The sequence below is a fragment of the Thunnus albacares genome, chromosome 4 (assembly GCF_914725855.1).
Source record: "Thunnus albacares chromosome 4, fThuAlb1.1, whole genome shotgun sequence".
Lineage (NCBI taxonomy): Eukaryota > Metazoa > Chordata > Actinopteri > Scombriformes > Scombridae > Thunnus > Thunnus albacares.
In genome coordinates, this window is record NC_058109.1 from 17,042,383 (window position 1) to 17,056,896 (window position 14,514).

Sequence of the window (14,514 nt, forward strand, 5' to 3'; positions counted from 1 at the left end):
TGGTTTCACTGTGCAGGGCTCACATCAATGTAATGTCCCAGTGTTTTTGATTGAAATACTCTGCTTATTACTTCTCGTGTTTGCAAGAATTTCAGAGACAACCATGTTCTAGAGAGAATAAGTCACTGAGGATGTGATTTATTGTGTCACGGAGCTCATTTAATCCAGCGGTCATCAAATCAGCTCATAGTTGTTACAGAGACGTGGTGCCAGCTCTCTCCCCCTCAGGGACACTGACAGTTTGAGTCAACACAATCACCTGCAATGCAGGTACACACTTATGTAATGTTTCCTGTTTCAAAGGAAGCCTCTGAGCAGAGTGCTGTCCTGGGAAAAGAGTTTTTGATGTTTTTATTGGTTCACTCTAGGTAAAGTTTATCAAGAAGAGAAGCTTATGAAAGAATAGCTTATGAAGAAGCTTTGATGCAGCCTTTTAAAGACTTTTCAGGTTGTTTGAAACAGCTCTGCTCATACTGTATCAGCGAGTTACAGAAAAGCTTTTGTTGTTTTGCTGGATTTTTTTTAGCCTCCTCTGCATCGCCAGTGTACATTTGTCATATTGCTTATAATTTTCTTTAAAGGAAACTTTGATATAGGTGCCCTTGTGTTTACTGATTACATTTTTTTGCTGCATAGTAATTTTTATGAGAAATGCAGCATTAAATGATGTTGCTTTGATCCTTTGGTCCTGCTGTAATAGCTGTACCCCTCCCCCACTCCCCCGCAATGCTATAGTAGAAAATATCTCAGCACTTTCTGTAGAAAGTCATTACAGTTTTCATCCTTTGGCTCCTATTCCCCTGAACACCCCCCTCCCTCTCACTCTCTCTCTCTCTCTCACACACACACACACACACACACACACACACAACCACCATCCACCTTATAGATAGCGTATTATAACTGTGCACCAACACGACAGGAGCCAACGGGGGAAAAGAAAAATGTGAAAATTCTACAGGAGCAACCAAAACTCCTTCGGGCTTTGTTTCCACATTATTGTGAAAACTGACAACGAAAGACTAATCCCAGTGATTATAATTGCATTCAATTCTAATGCTCCAGAATAAAATCTCTCTGTGTTTTGCTGTTTGTGTACTGCCCAGCACATGTAATAAGGTTTAATGAAAGCTTGTGGAGATCACACAGGATAAAACATGGCGAGGCTTTGAACATGTATTCTTCTATGAGTCTCAGAAGATTGAAGCAGTTATCACCGTTGCAGCTTGAGCAGTGACTTGCTAACACGTTTGTTCCATAGAAGCCAAAGCCATTAAACCAGACTGAGGAGACAGACTGATCTGATCTGCCTTTCACACAGCTGCTGAGGCCCTGCAGTGTGTGTAAGTGGGAATGTTATGCTGTGTAGTCGTCTACAAGGTTGATACCGCTGCAAAATAAAATTAGACCTTTTAGGAAATACCAACATAAGGAAAGCACCTGTGGTTTGTTGTCTTCCTATTCTTGTTTTTATGAATGTTCATCAGATATTTCAAGGTAAACGAAACAGGTGAAGATAAATCTATTGAAAGCAGGTCATACATTTTTAAGCCCTTGAGTCCTCCAGTGTCAAGGGTCTTCTGTTAAAAATCTAGCTTTAATATTTATAACATCGCTGTAATCTACATACTAAAGATGTAAAATTGTGTGTGACCTTGTTGCAACTTAGTCTTACTGTACCTGAGAGATTAGGGGAGAAGGGAAAGCACCATCATCGCCTCTGGCTTTGTCGTAGACAGAAATAGCAGAGCGGAACCACTGTTCTAACTAAAATTACACAGATTTGACTTGTCAGGGAGACTGAGGTGGAGAAGTGACAGCCATGCACATCAAAACTCCTCGGGGCAGAGCAGTTGGCTGATGTCAGCGCAGAGATGTTTGACACCCTCCTCTGTGGTCCTATTATTTTTATGATTTTGCTTTCATGGTCCATGAAACCTAAAACATGTTTTATCACACGGCTTTTTAGTGAATTATATAGCCATGAAGATAGTTTTATTTGTCCAAGCTTTTATGATTATTTGTCTCCATAAACTTTCTGATGCTTGTGGTTCACACAGTATTGAATAATTGAATAATAGTCTTTCTAGAAACAGTATCCCGGTTATTCTGGATAACCCACAGACCTCACTGTCAAAAGTTTACATTCAAATTACTTTCTATTAATCCAGAAGAAAAAGAAGACTTTTCATAGTGAGGCCTGTGGATTATCTAGAGTAACAAAGTCATTGTTCCTTGAAAGAGATGTTGCTGTAATATTTTTAATGTCATTTTTGGAAGAATTGGATATCTCAGCATTGGGCAGATAAAAAACTGCCTTACTGGATGTAACAAGAAGTAAGTGAAAACAATCTTTAAATTAGATTTCTTTGACAGAATTGGTATGGAAAGAAAAAAAACATTTCCAGTACTCTAAATTGCTACATCAGATTGCTAGAATCTAAATTGCTGGTTCAGATCAGGCAAACCTGCTTTAATGATGGGAGCCAATCAAGACCGAGTCCACTCTTTGATGTACTGAGAATAGTTGGTCTGAAACTGCTTTTAAAATACAATAGGGGCTTTGCAATAAACCTCTCCAAACTCTAAATTCAATGCGGCTCACATTAAACATCTTTGATCATTCATGTATATAAATGGGGTCTTAATCCTGCATCACGTTCACAGAAGACTAATTCAAGTCTTTGACCACCAATCCACAAATTTCAAGCCCTCTCTTCACCTTTGCAATCAGAAAAAACCGTGCCTCTGCTTTTTCTCAAACCTAATCATGAGCCACTATGCTCACTCTCTCTCCTCAGCTGTGTGTGTGTGTGTGTGCATGCGTGTGCGTGCGTGTGCGTGCGTGTGTCAGTTGGCTTGTGACAGCTCTGCTATGCGAAGGAAAGGGACGGGGAGTGATGGCCTGGTCCTGGCTGGCTTTGATGGACACTCTAATGGGAGGCTTGGATGAGAAGTTAATTGAATGGGCCACTGCTTAGTGGGAAGAAGAGTGGGCTTCTCTTTTTCTGTCAGAGGACTCTAATAGCTTGGCCAGGCTCACCACACAACCACTCAAGGGTCAGACGTTAGAGGGCCCACATGATAACAGTATATACAGACTGCTGTGTTTATGTGACTCTTGCCATTTTAAATTGCTTTTCAGATTGCATGAAACAGTATATGTGGAGGTAAATTATCTATAGGTAGATGGCTCGCCAGTGCCCTTGATGCACATGTCGGTGTGCGATGAAGAAGCTTTGTTGTCTGTGTCCCTTCATACATTTATCAGTATATTTCCAGGGAAGATTAGAAGCTCCTGGGGAGTTTTGTTTGCCTTGATTTCACCCTCAATTTGAGACAGAAAATTTGAAAGAGGAAAAAGTGTGTGTGTTTGTGTGTGTGTGTGTGTGTGTGTGTGTGTGTGTGTGTGTGTGTGTGTGTGTGAGTGTGTGTGTGTGGATATGTGTTTATTATCAGGCTCACACAAAACATAACATATGTGTAATGTGAGGTAACTCTAAGCTGCTTAAATATTCAGAGATGCTGAGTACAAAAAGCAAGATTCAGATTGCCTAATTTGAGAACTGATATGAGAAACAAAGCTAAACACAACTGCTGCTGTGCGTGCTAAGTTGACAGCTAACAACAAGAGCAGACCAACCTTCACATCACAGCAAGTGCAGATGATAATTTATTCAGCCTGTTTGGAGATAAAGATTAAGCTGAGCACAACACGGCACCTCAAAAATGCACACTTCTGTCCAGCGGCATGAAAAGCAGCAGCTGGGCTCCCCGCGACAAATATAGGAGAGAGCCTGTAGGTAAACAGATGAATAAGCGGATTTAGGCTGCAAGAAGGCCGTGAAAGATTGCTCTCTCAGGGAAACAAACTCTTTTTGTCACATGCAGCACAGAGCTGCCCGGTGTTTCCATAGTACTGAGTCGACAGAGACTGATGGACTGTCCCTTTCTCTCTTATCGGAGCTGCTGCAGCCCCACGACGTCTGGCTGCAGGCCTGCAGAGACCTTCTCCCTTTTTTTCTCCAAGTCACACACACGCACACACAAACACACACATACATACTTCCTTGCATGCACATTTGCACTTGAATTTTACTTAGTTTCACAGGAAGTCTTATAGGCATCTACATAGAATTAAGGCCACACGCTACTTTTTTACTTCTATTTTTTAGCCACTCTAGCAGCATGGCTCCAGGGGTGGCAATGTCTGTCGGTCACTCAGTCCACCACTTTGGTCCAGACTGAAATATCTTAACAACTAGCGGATGTATTTCCATGAAATTTTGTACAGACATACATGATCCACAGAGGATGAGTCCTAAACACTTTGATGATCCTGTAATTTTTCATGTAGCCTCATCATCAGGCCAAAATCAATGTGCCCAACACCTGCAAAATCAACGACATTCCCATCAGCCTCAGCTGTACTTTGTGTTAGTATACTTTACATGTTAGCAAATGTTCATGTGTGACTTTAAAAAAAGACTGCTGACTTCTGACAGTTACCACTTTTACTTCACCATGACAGTTAAAGTAAAAGAAAAAACCTTAAACTTTTACCTAACAGTTTGGTTTACAATGCGAATTTAAACCCTTACAGTGCTGCTAGTGTGACTGTAGACTTGTTACTTTTTTAATATCGCTCACACACAGATGCACTCTCACACATTTATCTTCATTTTTATTATCCCAATTGGTTTGCAGTGTGGGCACAAAATGTAACTTAAACAACTAAAACATACACAATTTTACAAGTAGAAGTCACCAAGTTTAGGAATGCAACTTGTTTGGTGATTACTTTCATCAATGATTTATCTGTCAATCATTTTTTCGGTTAACTTATTAATTGGTTTGTCAATTAAGTGCCAGAATGCAGTGGAAAATACCCATCACAAGCTCCTAGACCCCAAGTTGTCATCTCTAAATTGCTCGTTTGAAAACAATTCAAACCCCAAAGATAAATTGCATTTATAGTCATGAACAGCAGCAAATCCACACATTTAAGAAGTTAATAAATGCCTTAAATGATAATTTACCAAAATAGTTGTCAATTACTTTTCCTCTGATCTACTGCTTTATTTTTAATCAGCTTATTATTTCAGCTTTATCCAAGTTGCTTCTTCTTTTGCTGTCATCTTGTATGTTATTGAGGTATCATTAACGTTTTTGCTGTTAAATTACAAATTTATCATCAGGGGTTACAGATTTTACAGTGTAGTTGAATGTTTTGGTCGGTTGTCATTTGTCTTTGTTCTTATACGAAAAGCGTGCATTGTTCTGTAACAGACCGTCTACCCTTTTGTGTGTGATATAAATCACTATGACCAATTGTTCGTCTTTCGTTTGTACGGATTTCCGTAACTGGACTAAAATTCAGTTATTTGCCGTGTGATGAAAGAACTCATCTTTTTCATCTTTTCTGTCTTCTTGCTCTACAAACGTGACCACCAGCTCCCATTAGTTCAGTCTTCAGTTCACTGTGTCCTCTGCTCAGCTTCCTGCTCCTGTTTGCTTGCCTGTTTTCCCCGAGGGGTTTGGGAGGGCGTTTCACAGCAGATGAGCGGATGGAAAACACAGCACTCGGGAGCACGACTCAAGCGTGTGTTGCTGATATTTTATAAAGTCTTATCAGTCTGCTGTCTCTCATTTAACTGCTACCCTCGCCGGCTTCAGTCCCGAGTCTGTCATTCATCATTTATCTGAATTTCTAAAACACCTGTGGCCTCAGCTGAGGGGGAGCTGTGAGTCTTGATGTATCGATTTGAGCCTATATTTTATCACGTGCCTCATAATCACACACCCCCTCTCTAATTCCAGCTGCTTGATACTACTTCCTCAGTATCCTGCTGCTTGTACATTTGCTCTTTTAACCTCCTTCCATTTTTTCTTGTATCTTTTTTGCTTTTCTTTTGATCATTTCCCTCCCTTTCCATTTTTCTTATTTCCTACTCTTCCTCACTTTCCCTCTTGCTTCTTATTCTCTACTTATCTACTTGTCTTCTGATTCTCCCTCAGTCCCCCCCACCCACCACTCTTCCCTTCCTCATCTCTCTTCTGCATTCTCTAGATTCCCAAACCCTGTGTTTTTCTCCCCCAGTGTTGTTGCGTGAGGAGGTGGCCCAGCTTCAAGAGGAGGTCCACCTGCTGAGGCAAATGAAGGACATGTTAAGTAAGGACCTAGAGGAGACCCAGGGAGGCTGCACAGCCAATCTACTCTCCGCCACGGAGCTCCGTGTGCAGCTGGGTGACAAGGAGCAGGAGCTGGACCGTGCCAAGGAGGCCTTACAAGGTCAGGAGCCAATGTAACCGTCTTGACAACTCACCTAATCCACCAGAGTCCCTTCTCTCCAACAGCTAGTTAGCAAACAGCTGCAGGAACTTTTAGTTGGAAGTTGATGGAAGCTATATATCAAACATAAAAAATATAACAAGACATCTTCCAGCAACCCATATACAAAACCAAAAGAACAACATCAGATATTATCATTATCATTCAATAAACTGTCAAATATCATATGTCTATAAATTTCTAATAAATTTTATGCTGAGTATTAGGAGAAAGAAAAAAAGCTACAAGTCCAAAATTTATTCCTATAAAAGGCTTTTTTCCTTATCTGCGATGTTTTCTCCAGGTAACTTGCTAACTTGAATGTTTTGTATGTGAATCATCAATTTGTGCATCATCCATGCTTAAAAATACATTTCTGGTTTTATCTTACTAAACAAAGTATTGTTTTATATACTGGTTCTCAGTATAGAAACAAAATAAAGCTCATTATCTTTTACATTACGGTGGCACATTGAACAAATCTGCTTTTCTTCTTGCAGACTGACATAACGTCCAGAGTAGTAAGATACCAGTGGCTTATGTGGGTACATAAAGATGTTTGCTTCTTAGATAAATGAAATACAACATAATTCTCTGTACTGTACTCATATTTTATCATCTTTAAAGTATGTAGTTTTGGTTTAGTCCATATGTCCACATGATGACAGCCCACTAGTCTTTACTCTGAGCAAACAAAAAGAAAAGTTCAGCCAATAAACAGATGTTACTGTGGAAAAATGTCTTCAAAATCTGTTTTAGGGTTCATCTCTTATCATCAGATATAATCCCAGTTTCATATTGTATGTGCCAAATGTATGAAATATGTGCACACAAATGACACCAATTCACAAATTCTTGAGAGAAACATGTAACTGTTATGATTAGATCTTATTTTTGGGAGGGTCTGCACACCAAACAGATACATTATAAGCGTACATGTTTCGACATGCAGCCAAGTCGACTCCAGGTTCACCTCACTTTAATTAAGATCCATCAATCATGACAAAGAGGCTTTACTTTAAAATATAAATGTGGTATTGATGTAGACTGGAATGCAGTGCTGATTATGTAGCATGAGATTGCTTTCATTTCTTGTATGAAAACAAATCCAACTATTATGCAGTTCAACAGTCTTCAGGAAAGAAGCAAAAATATGTCACTCCTGCATCAAGGATGATTGCTTGCCATGAAAATAGAAGGGAAACCAATTGTGGATTTAGCTGAATTGAGCACTACTGCTTTGCATTGCTCTCTACTCTGCCCAAAGAATCACAGGTGGTGAGCTGCATGCTTGTACACTGTGTTGTGTAACTGCTGCAAAACAGGTTTGAATGTCAAGTGTGAAATATGAAGAAGCTGAACGTTGACGGGAGGAATGCTCCCTGAGTGACACATGTGTTCAGTTATGAAAAGTACTGGTTTCTGTCCTGCCCCTCTGTTGAGCACAGACTCTCAGGAGAGCATCATTATTGTGTTTGTATGCAAAGAGCTCCACCACTTGCATCATCACTGTTGAGTTGCTTTGATAAGAGAATTTTTAAAGAAATCTGACCCGGTCGGTCTTCTCAGGGATGAGCCAACAAGGTCTCCACATGCCAGCTGAAACAGTTTCATGTATGAATGTATAAGTGCCACTGTGCCACTTATCTTTTGAGGTGGTTACATCATTTTCTCTGGGCAATTTCTCTCTGAAAAAAAAAAGAAAAGAAAAAAAACACCAGTTTCGCCCCCCCCCCCCCACCCATTAACAGAAGACACAGTGTCACCTAGTGGCTCCCTGCTGCAGTTGCAAAGCTTTGTCTCTGACTTAAAGGAAACCAAATCTCTGATGTATTGAAAGTATTTGTTAGGTTTGACAGTAAAATTGGCGTTTAAATTACTCATTGATATACACATGTATATGCTGCTAGGTGTGTGAATGGGTTTGTCTGTGTGTTGCAGCTATGAAAGCTGACCGTAAGCGTCTAAAAGCGGAGAAGGGAGACTTGGTGAGTCAGATGCAGCAGCTGTACACAACACTGGAGAGCAGAGAAGACCAGCTGCGAGAATTCATTCGCAATTACGACCAGCACCGAAAGGTAACACTTTTATTGCAGACATAAATATATATATATATATATATATAGACAAGAAATGTCAGCACAGAAATGCTAAAGGCATGTTTGAGGTAATTTAGAGACAAATCAATATTGGTATTTACCTCAAAAATCTGGTATCAATTGGGCTATAATCTTAATTTTAGAACAATACAGCTGAAATAATCTGTTACTCTAGTGACGTCACTTACTCCTCTGTCGAGTTTGGAGAGAAAAGTGCAAGTTTTGAAAGAGATTATAACACAAACTATAGCGGTGACATGCTTCTTGACTCAAATTTGGAGCTCCGTTGATCATTCAAAGTGAGATTGTTGGGGATTAACTATGTCTGTGTGTGTGCGTTTGTGTTGTGCAGGAGAGTGAGGATGCAGTGAAGGCCCTGGCAAAAGAGAAAGACATGCTTGAGAGAGAGAAGTGGGACCTGAGGAGGCAGACCAAAGAAGCCACGGAGCAGGCCAACATCCTGCGTACTCAGATGGACATGAAGGAGAACAGGGTCAAAGAACTAGAGGCCGAGCTCACCATGGTGAGTCACCCTGCATACAGACACAACTTTGCTGAATTAACTGGAGTACAATGGTGCCACCTAAGTGTTATTGTCTGTTATGTAGGACATAAATGCAAACAAGATGTGGGCTTGCAATCCTATCAGTGCATTCATATCAGTTCAAACACATGCAGTAAGCTCCTCTGCTATATATCCTCATCCCTTCCCTCTCTCAAAGCATTACTGGGGAAGAAATTCCTGCCTCCTTTCTGTGTTGCTGTGTGTCGGTCTCTCAGAGGTACAGTTGTCAGTCTGTGTGTCATTAATCTCTCTCCTCCCTCGGCAAGTCATAACCACCCACAGATCCTCACATCAAGCTGTATCACAGATCAGATTTGTTAGCACATCAGTGCCAGAGCTGCATCACTGTCAAGCAACCCAGCTGCAAAACATCATTCTATCTTCTTTTTCTTTCTTCTTTCTCCTCTTTTCTCTATTTAAAATCTTACTGTTTGTACTTTTTGTGTAGATGCACACACACATGCAATCAACGTTTGTTAGTTTATGTAAGGAAGTTTATTTACAGTTCATACAAAGAGTCAGTTGGACAGTCTTTTTCTCTGCAGTTCATGGGAAAAAAATTAAAAAGCAGCACGAGACATTTAAAAACACAAATAAAAGCAAAGAAACATATTTAACATTAACTTTAAAAAAGATTAAAACCATTTGTGTACTGATGTGAGTTTGTGTATTTTACTTTTTTGTGATTTATTCATGGAGCTGTTGTATGTTTCCAGTGGCGTAAGATCATTCTGGCAGCCATACTGATACCCACAATTAATTTAACTCTATTTATTCACTGTAATGCTTATTTTTATTGTTATTGGCAAGTTCCTCAACAGAGGAAACAATAAAACTATTGAATTAACGAACCATTTGTTTATTATCAACCGACTCACAGTTTTAGTTCAGTTTATTTATTTATTTATTTGTTGCCAGACAACAGAACATTTTCTTCTTTCCTCTGATTACTGCAATATTCAGCTTTTGTGTTTCTCTTTTTCTTTTTTAGTAACACGATTTCTTAGACCATTATACAAGCTCATAACAGTGTTGGAGCAGCTTCTCCGTGCAGTTGGAGATGCAAAATGTTTGTTTCATAAGTTCTCGAAGTGACTCATTTACCCAGGGTAGTAACATTTTCCTCAGTTATTATGCTTCCTGAGAAAAACACCAACAATCTCGAGCCATATTCAGTAATTCATCACAAAATGGGTTCAGGATAGTCGGTTTGAAGATTTGAAATTACTGTAAGTTATGAACAAGACAAAGGTAAGGTGATAACAGACGAGTGTATTTTACTTAACTCATGCCTGGTTTTTTTTTGTTTCCCTTGTGTTTCTCAGGCCAAGCAGTCTCTGGCCACCCTGACAAAAGACGTACCGAAGCGCCACTCGTTGGCCATGCCTACAGAGCCTGTGGTGAACGGCAGTCAGGAGTGGGTGATGCAGGCCGACCTGCCGCTGACCGCCGCCATCCGACAGAGCCAACAGACCCTCTACCACGGACACACAACAGACAGACAGGGTAGGCTCTCTGATCAGCTCTGCCTCTCCATGCTGCTTGGTGTTGCTTTTACAGGCTCAATATACTAATAAAGGGTTTCCTGGAGGTTTCTAATACTAACTGCGGGTGTGAATATATGTGTGTGTGTACGTATGTATGTGTGTGTGTGTGTGTGGCGACCTCCAGCTGTGGTCAGGATCAGCCCCTGCCACTCTCGCCAGCCCTCCGTCATCTCTGATGCTTCTGCGGCTGACGGGGACCGCTCCTCCACGCCCAGTGACATCAACTCACCTCGTCACCGGACCCACTCCCTCTGCAATGTAAGAGCTGCCTGGCCCCCTCTACCAAGTAATCACACCTCCCTCCTCTTCGTCTTCTCCTGTCTGTGTCTGTCCCTCTGTCCTGTCGGCCTGCTGGGTGTCAGCCTGCCTGCTTGGTGGTGGTGGTGTTATTTTGCATTTAACTCACTTTTAAGCAATAGTTTGACATTTTGTGAGATAAGCATATTCGCTTTCTTGTCCAGAGTTTGATGAGAAGATTGATACTACTCTCATATTTGTCTGCTAAATATGAAGCAAACAACAGCAGCCGGTTAGCTTAGCATACAGACTGGAAACAGAAGGAAACAGCTTGCCTGGCCTTGTCCAAAGAGCTTTAAAGGTGCATACCAGCACCCCTTTAAAGCTCAATAATTGAGATATTATATCTTGTTTGTTTAATCAGTACAAAGTGTAAAAAGACAAGTTGCGGTATTATGGGGATTTATGCTATTTCCTGGTCATGTTCAGTAACCTCCTGAGGTCTTGTTGTCGGTGTGAGAATGTCAGGAAACCACCAGAGACTCCTAGAAGTCACTGTGCCCAATGACTCGCCCATAAAACCACTTACAGTTTACCATGTACATACTATATTTTTGCACGGATTACACAGTGGAGATATAACCTGTTAATTTGTAAGTTTCCAGGTGTTGGTAGCTTAGACTGCATATAAAGGTGGACATAGCCAAGTCACCATTTGGTTTGCATTGGAGCCTGCTTGAAGCCCAGAGTTGTTGCTTATTGTTCCTTCCAAATAAATAAAGAAGTTCAGAGTGTTGCCTTTCTCACTCTGGAAACACACCCCACTACCTCAGACTGAAGCGAACCCTAGCTTACTGGTAACAGCGAGCGGTGCACACTTGGGCTAACATTAGCTACTTTAGTTAAATTGTGCTAACAGGGCAGGTATCGTAATCAACATTAAACTTACGAAATATTGCAACAACAGTTCAACTCAGAGTCCCAGAGCCAAGGAGAGCAGCAGGTTAGCCAACTGTCAATCGACGCCTACATGGCAGACATCAAAGCTATTATAAGTCTTCAAATCTTATTAACGGAGCAATAATTACCAAAATGACCACCAGCACACTTATTAGAGGGCTTGAATTTAGTGATTGAGACCCAAAAATAAGAAGATTGACTCAGTATTTCTAGAGAGAAGTTGACAGTTTTGGAATGGGAGTTAATTGAAGCCATCATCTGGTGGCCATCAGTGGCACCTTTACTCCTTTACTCCTCACTTTAAGGTACTTCTGCATTGGCTTCACCCTCAAGCCGTAGTAGTTGCCATTTGGTTGGTTGATGGGCTTTGTCATATTTCGATGAAACCAGGCTAGCTGTTACCTCCTGTTTTGTGCCTTTATGCTAAGCTAAGCTAACAGGCTGCTGGCAGCAGCTTCATATTTAGCTTACAGACATGAGAGAGGTATCAATCTTCTCATCAAACTCTCAGCAAGAAAGAGAATAACTGTATTTCCCAAAATGTTTTAACTCAGCCACATGAGAGCACTAATCTTAACTTCCTTTCCCCTCTGCCTGGTTTAGTCCATGGAGGACCTGGAGGACCAGAAACGTAAGAAGAAGAAGGAGAAGATGACTCTGGGATCTCTGTCACGGGTGTTCGCTCGGGGCAAGCAGCGCAAGTCACTGGAACCCGGCCTGTTTGATGGTACAGCCACACCTGATTATTACATAGAGGAGGATGCCGACTGGTGATGCTGAGTGTGTGTGTGAGCGTGTGTGTGTGCGTGTTTTAATGTTTGAATATGTGTGGATATCCACCTAGCTTTAACTGTGTGTACAGAGCATTTTGTGTGTGGAATTGATTGGATGGGGGAGGGGGGTAAATTTTAAAAGAAAAGCCTAACAGAGACTGCTATCCCCATAAATGTACAGTATATTACCCTCAAATTGTATGTTTGTAAATTAGATATATATTTATAGATGTACATGTATGCATCTGTATATATGTTTACATGCATATAAATATATACATGGGGTTATTATTATGTGTAGACATGTTTATGCTGTATTATCTTCCAAATGTCTTAATGTTTTATGGTTTTTTTTTATAACTGGAGACTTGAAGGACTGCTGTTCATATGTAAATAGGAGTTATTGTGAAACTAGTGTTTTTACTGTCAATGTCATTTGGCTTTTGTTACTTTGCAGTTGCTTTTATCATGCTTTTCAACATTGATTTCTAAGTTTCTTCTAATCCCCGATCCTACTTGGCCTAATTATTATTATGACAGAGGAGACATTACCTGATTGGCTTGGAAAGAAATGGATATTTTGGAGTTTAATTCACCAAATTCTGTTGTTTTAAAGTGTTTGTTGATATGGAAACACATGCATATTTTATATTTAGATCTGACTGTGGTACAGAGTTGTACTTTGAGGTTTCTTTGCTGATAATACATCTGCAACATATCACAATGTGGGCAGCAGGGATCCATTTTATGATGGAAATAATTACCAATAAGTGTTTTAGAGTCAGTCTTTCTTAAAAAATTAAATTGTACTGACTTGAATACACAAACAAAAATGAACAGTAATGAATATTCAGGCACACCTCTTGTCTGCTGTTAAACCATGTGCAAGTGCCAAAGGTTAAAAACACTCATCTTTGAAAAATCTGCGCATCATTCTGTCACTGTTAGCACTAGCCTCGTAACATTGTTTATGTCTGATTCATCTCCTACTGAGAGCTATCTAACATGTGCCAATATGAGACAAAGGAATGTGCATTAAACACCTGCATGATCCCTACGTGTTGCTTTGGTTAGATGTTCATTCATTGCCAATCAAATTAATAATCTCCACAATCCTGTGTTGCTCCCATGTTGCCCTGTCTCTTTACCAAGTTATCTTTCCTTGCATTATGAATGCACGGTCCCTTTTTTTTTTCCTTTTGCTGTTTTTGTTTTGCGTTGTGTAGAATCCCTCCTCATTTCTTGCAAATGTGGCTCTAATAATTCTCTGTTAAATGCTTTGTAATTTAGGAGATGTTGCGTAAAAGATTAAATCTATTGAAGTATTTTATTTAAAAAAAGACAAACCAGAGGTAACTTCAAATATTTATCTGCTGCAGCTGTTGCAGCCAGATGTCGAGGAGGTTTTAGCATTTTCAAAATGAATATAATTGAAATGAAATCTTATTTTAAAAATAAAACTAGTAACTGAATACATACTATGTGGCCGTTTTCTGTTCCATGAGTAATCTTGTTCTTGTGTCCCAGTCTAACGTGTCTCTCCCTCTCCTGCCATTTCTAATGGCATCTTTCCTGCCAGTGAGTAACTCCTCATCTGTGATGACCAGCTGTCTGTTTCTGCACTCTGGGGATTATTCATATCACTCAGGTCCATTGGAAAAGTCATATTTTGTGGAAACTGTTTTGAAAGATGATGGACTTTGCATGAAGCATTTTTGTCAGCATGCGGGGGCGAATCAGGTAAACACATGGATTTCATCCTGGATTTGTTGGTTCAGTATGAATCAGTGTTTTCCTGTGGTTGGGATGGGCGGTTAATGGGCAGGAGCATGATGTTTTATGAATAATCCCTGTGTCTCTAATACATTATCCTAATGGTCTTAAGTCCCCTCATATCATCAGATAGTTACTGAAGTATTTTAACACCTTTACTAAACATGGTACTGTAGTTTAGAACTGACCAAACATCTAAATTTTCATATCACAAAATAGCAATTACATC

General features: G+C 40.2%; 1 protein-coding gene across 10 annotated transcripts in view; it reads left to right on the top strand.

The window, feature by feature from the left end:
* Positions 1-13,988, top strand: part of kaznb (kazrin, periplakin interacting protein b) — a 114,559-nt gene extending 100,571 nt beyond the window's left edge. For 8 of the 10 annotated variants that reach the window (XM_044348868.1, XM_044348869.1, XM_044348870.1 and 5 more), the window contains 6 exons: positions 6,101-6,292; positions 8,273-8,409; positions 8,783-8,953; positions 10,321-10,501; positions 10,667-10,800; positions 12,343-13,988. In XM_044348868.1, the coding sequence (XP_044204803.1) occupies positions 6,101-6,292; positions 8,273-8,409; positions 8,783-8,953; positions 10,321-10,501; positions 10,667-10,800; positions 12,343-12,513 (986 nt within the window). In that variant the 3' untranslated portion in view covers positions 12,514-13,988. Of the gene's footprint in view, positions 1-6,100; positions 6,293-8,272; positions 8,410-8,782; positions 8,954-10,320; positions 10,502-10,666; positions 10,829-12,342 lie in introns of all 10 variants that reach the window. The other 2 variants (XM_044348876.1, XM_044348877.1) reach the window with 2 other exon arrangements.
* Positions 13,989-14,514: the final 526 nt, after the last annotated feature.